Consider the following 4,068-nt stretch of genomic DNA (forward strand, 5'->3'; position numbering starts at 1 on the left):
TTTTTAATTTTATGCTTGGAAGTATCAAAAGGCAGTGGCATGTGCACTGCACATGCATCATGCACTTTGGACCTACTTTTGATTTGATCTCTACCAACAAATTATTATTTAAAATAACTTCAAAATCCTTAAATTAAAATCACATGAAAGAAAAATTATATTTTTTTAAAAAAAGAAAAATTATAAAATTTAGATGATCGAAAATGTGATATTCTTAAATTATACAAAAATTAGAATTTGAAATTCTATAGACATGTCGATTCATTTCATTTCTATGATCAAAACAAACCTTTAAATTTAGAAATTGAATGTTATTTTTTTTAAATGTAATATAAATTTAAATATAGAATTATTTGAGTTCATCCAAAACAATCAACTCGATACACTATATAAAGTGTAACAACATTGTTCAAATGATTTAAATGCAATAATTGAAACCCAAAATTAGTAAATAGAAATTATTAAATTAGGAAGAAAAAACACCCACCATATTAGCGATAAACATATCCCAGATAATTCAAAATAAAATAACATGAGATAAGTTATTTATAAAATAAAAGAATTTATATTTCAATTAAATTTCACGAAAAAAAAAAGGAAAAAGAAAAAACAACGCCAACATCATTATGGCCATTTACACCTCCAGGTATCAAAATATATTCCCAGAAAAAAAAGAAAAAAGAAAAAAAATAGAGAAGAAAATATAAGAGAAAAACAAAATGTGTTGTTTGTGTATTTTTTTTTAAAATGAAAATTTATCATTTTTTTTGGGTGATTTTTGTTTTATTTTTTGGTGTTTTACCATTGGGCCTGGGGGAGTCAGATTGGGCCCTGTCTCTTATACACATCTAGATGTGTATAAGAGACCAGTCTCCTACTACACCGCCGTCTCCGCCGCCGCCACTCCCGGTGCCCCTCATTATCGCTTGCTGCAGCTGAGCCTGCAGTGCCGCTGCCGCCGCCTCCTCTGCCCTGGCCTTCTCTTGCCACGCCTGCGCCTCCATGCTCAACCTGGCGGCGCGTGCTTCCAACTCCGCATGGCGACGCGTGGCTTTCTCCACCTCCACTTCCTTCTCTCTCAACCTCCTCGCCGCCCTCTCCTCCGCCGCTGCCAGTAGTTCCCGGTAGTGCCTCTGCCGTTTCTCCGCCAACGCCCGCCGCAGCTCTTCCTCCTAATAAAAAAATCCAAAATTTTCAACAAATCAAAACTCCACGCCTTTTTTTTCTTCACAAATTCCATCTGGGTTTTCCAAATCCGTACCTGGGTTTGAAGGAATTGGTCAATTTCATCACGGTGCTGTTTGATTTGAGAGGAAAAATCATCGGAGATAAAAACAGAGGAAGAGAGAGAAACAAGACTGGCATCATTCTGCGACGGCGGAGGCGGCGGCGGGTGATGGTAAAGATTAAGTGGTTGGTCACCCGAAGACAACCGGAGTCCGGTGGAGACGACATTGGAGGGATGATGGTGGTTATGAAGCTGAGAAAGGTCAATAATCTGAGGTTGAAAACAGAGAGGATTGATTATGGGAGGTGAGACAGAAACAGAATTATCTCTTCCTCTTTTCCTTAAATTACTCGAATGATTCCCACCTGGTTTTCAAAATTCAAAACCCATCATCAAAATCTCTCCAATTTCAATACCCAAAATACCAAAAAGGAAAAAAAAAAAAAAACACACAAAACAACAAACCAACCTCCATTGTTGAACAGAGCATGAGACTGTTGAAGAACTCCTCCACCTCCTCCTCCTCCAACTCCACCAGGCTGAGGTTGCAATGAATAATCATGCTCAGTATCTTGAATATTTCTACAAATTCCAAAGGTAAAAAAAATTAAGAAAAAAGACCCCAAGGATTTGATTGAAAGAAAAAAAAAACAGAGAAAAACAGGGGAAATTTGGGGAACCTGTTAAGGAGGAGGACATTGGAAGGGTATTGAGCTTGAACAGCCATTGAAATGAATCAAATCAATGAGAGAGAGAGAGAGAGAGAGAGAGAGGGAGAGATGAAAAATGGAATTTGTGATTGATTTTATAGAAGCAAAAAATGAAAAAAAGTGTGTATATATATAAAGGGTGAGGTTTTTTAGAGAGAGAAATGGAAGGAGAGAGGGAGGCAAGAACAATAAAAGCTACCACAGAAGAAGCATGAAGGACACAAGGCGGACTCTTCAATGAGAAAAAGAGTAAAATAAAAAAAAATTAAAGAAAAAAGGACAAAGGAGACAAGATATACACAGTATTAATAATACTCTCTCATTTTTAGTTTCATTGAATTTTGTATCGCCGCCGTGAGTGGTGGTTTCCGGCGGCTGAGCCACCGTGTTGGTGGTTGAGAAAATTATAGAGAGAATGAAAAGTAAAGAAAGAAAATTTATGGGTGAGAGGCATTTTATATGGGTGTGTGATTGAAATGAATAACTCCAACACATAAAAACAGAGAGAGAGAGAGAGAGAGAGAGAGAGAGACAGAATTCCTTATATTCTGATTTCTCTTTCTCTCTCATCATTTTTTTTTTTTAAAATTTTAAAATTAATTTTAAAATTTTAATTTTTAACAATTAAAAGGAAATCAATTACTTAACTTTAATCTCTTATTTATTTGAGTAGTTTGATGTGTTCATGGGGGTGGGGTAGCCTTTTCTTGAGGACTCATCATTTTTTGTTTTCACCCATGCCAATAATATGATAATTCAATTTTTTTTCTTCTAAAATTAAGTGTATTTATGTGTAAATACTATGATATATACATGTTACTATTTTTATTTTGATAATTTCACTATTTAAATCTTGTTTTTCAAATATACACACATATAGACACCTACAAATATAGCAAAAACGTTTTAATAATTAATTGTAAATAGCAACCACTTTTCTAGTTTACAAATATATCAAAGAAAAATGGAAGCTTAACCTAGAGAAAATGTAAAAAGGTTGGTTGTAGTATTAATAAAAGGATAGTTTTGTTATGTTATTGATATATTTCATATGAAGGTATATGATCGATATACTATTTCTTTGTTGATATATATAGTAGGAAGTATATATATCAATAATATAGTTCGTATAAGGTATATTACTTATTTTTATTGTAAGATAAATGTGCGGCCTTACTATATCAACCGTCTAATTAGTGTCTACGCCAATTATCTGTTTGTGAGCTATTTTCAAATTTTTATTAAAAAATCAGTGGAGAAAAATAGAACAAATTCCATTTGTTATACATACAAAAGAAAATAGGGTAATTATTTTAAACGATAAAATTGCTGAAAATATTTTCAAATATAACAAAATTTCACTGTCTATCACTCGGCGTGTGTGATACTAATAGATCTCTTAGTATTTATCACAGTATATTTTGCTACATTTATTAATAAGTTGACTTATTTTTTAATATATGAAAATAACCCTACAAAATGTCCTATTCTATTTGATATACTATGTTTTTAGATGTACTATTTTTAATCTTTACCATTAAATTTCTACAAAATGCATTTACCAATATAATTAATTTGAAGACCTAATATTTCTAGTGGCATGTGTATTGCTTTTGGTATTTGGGTCAAGAAAAAATAATCTGACTTGAGATTTTTAATAAATGCAATAAATAAAGAAAATATGATGACAGATTTTTTTTTAATTAAATTCATGAACAAAAATTAAACAGATAATTCAAAAATAAAGATAAAAAGGGAAATGGTTATATAAAAGTTGGGGACAGTTATATAATTTAATCTTTTTTTTTTTTTAATTTGAAAAGGTTATTGAAGATTATTGATTAATGGTTGTTTTGAAATTAATTTATGTTTAATTTATAATTATTAGTTAGGAGGTTGGGGGATGTATATAATTTTTGGTTACCTGTCAATGACCTACAAATCCTCAACAAAAATAAAATATTGTAAAATTTTTTAGAAATATTTTTTATTTCCCCCACACAATTTCTTCTTTATTTTCAAAATCAAAACAATCCTTAAGTTGTGTTTCCTTTTATTTTCATAACTGAATTAAAATCTTAATCTCTTTTGAATTATTCACAATTATATATATTTGATAACATGTTAAGT

General features: G+C 31.5%; 1 protein-coding gene across 1 annotated transcript; it reads right to left on the reverse strand.

Moving 5' to 3' along the window:
- Window positions 1-848: 848 nt before the first annotated feature.
- Window positions 849-2,401, reverse strand: LOC120090118. Its single transcript, XM_039047630.1, has 4 exons — window positions 1,909-2,401; window positions 1,698-1,810; window positions 1,262-1,593; window positions 849-1,172 (listed from the first exon to the last, which is right to left on the reverse strand). The coding sequence occupies exons 1-4, from the start codon at window positions 1,953-1,955 to the stop codon at window positions 849-851; spliced, it is 816 nt and encodes a 271-aa protein (XP_038903558.1). The 5' UTR covers window positions 1,956-2,401.
- Between the last annotated feature and the right edge of the window lie 1,667 nt (window positions 2,402-4,068).

The sequence above is a fragment of the Benincasa hispida genome, chromosome 11 (genome assembly GCF_009727055.1).
Source record: "Benincasa hispida cultivar B227 chromosome 11, ASM972705v1, whole genome shotgun sequence".
Lineage (NCBI taxonomy): Eukaryota > Viridiplantae > Streptophyta > Magnoliopsida > Cucurbitales > Cucurbitaceae > Benincasa > Benincasa hispida.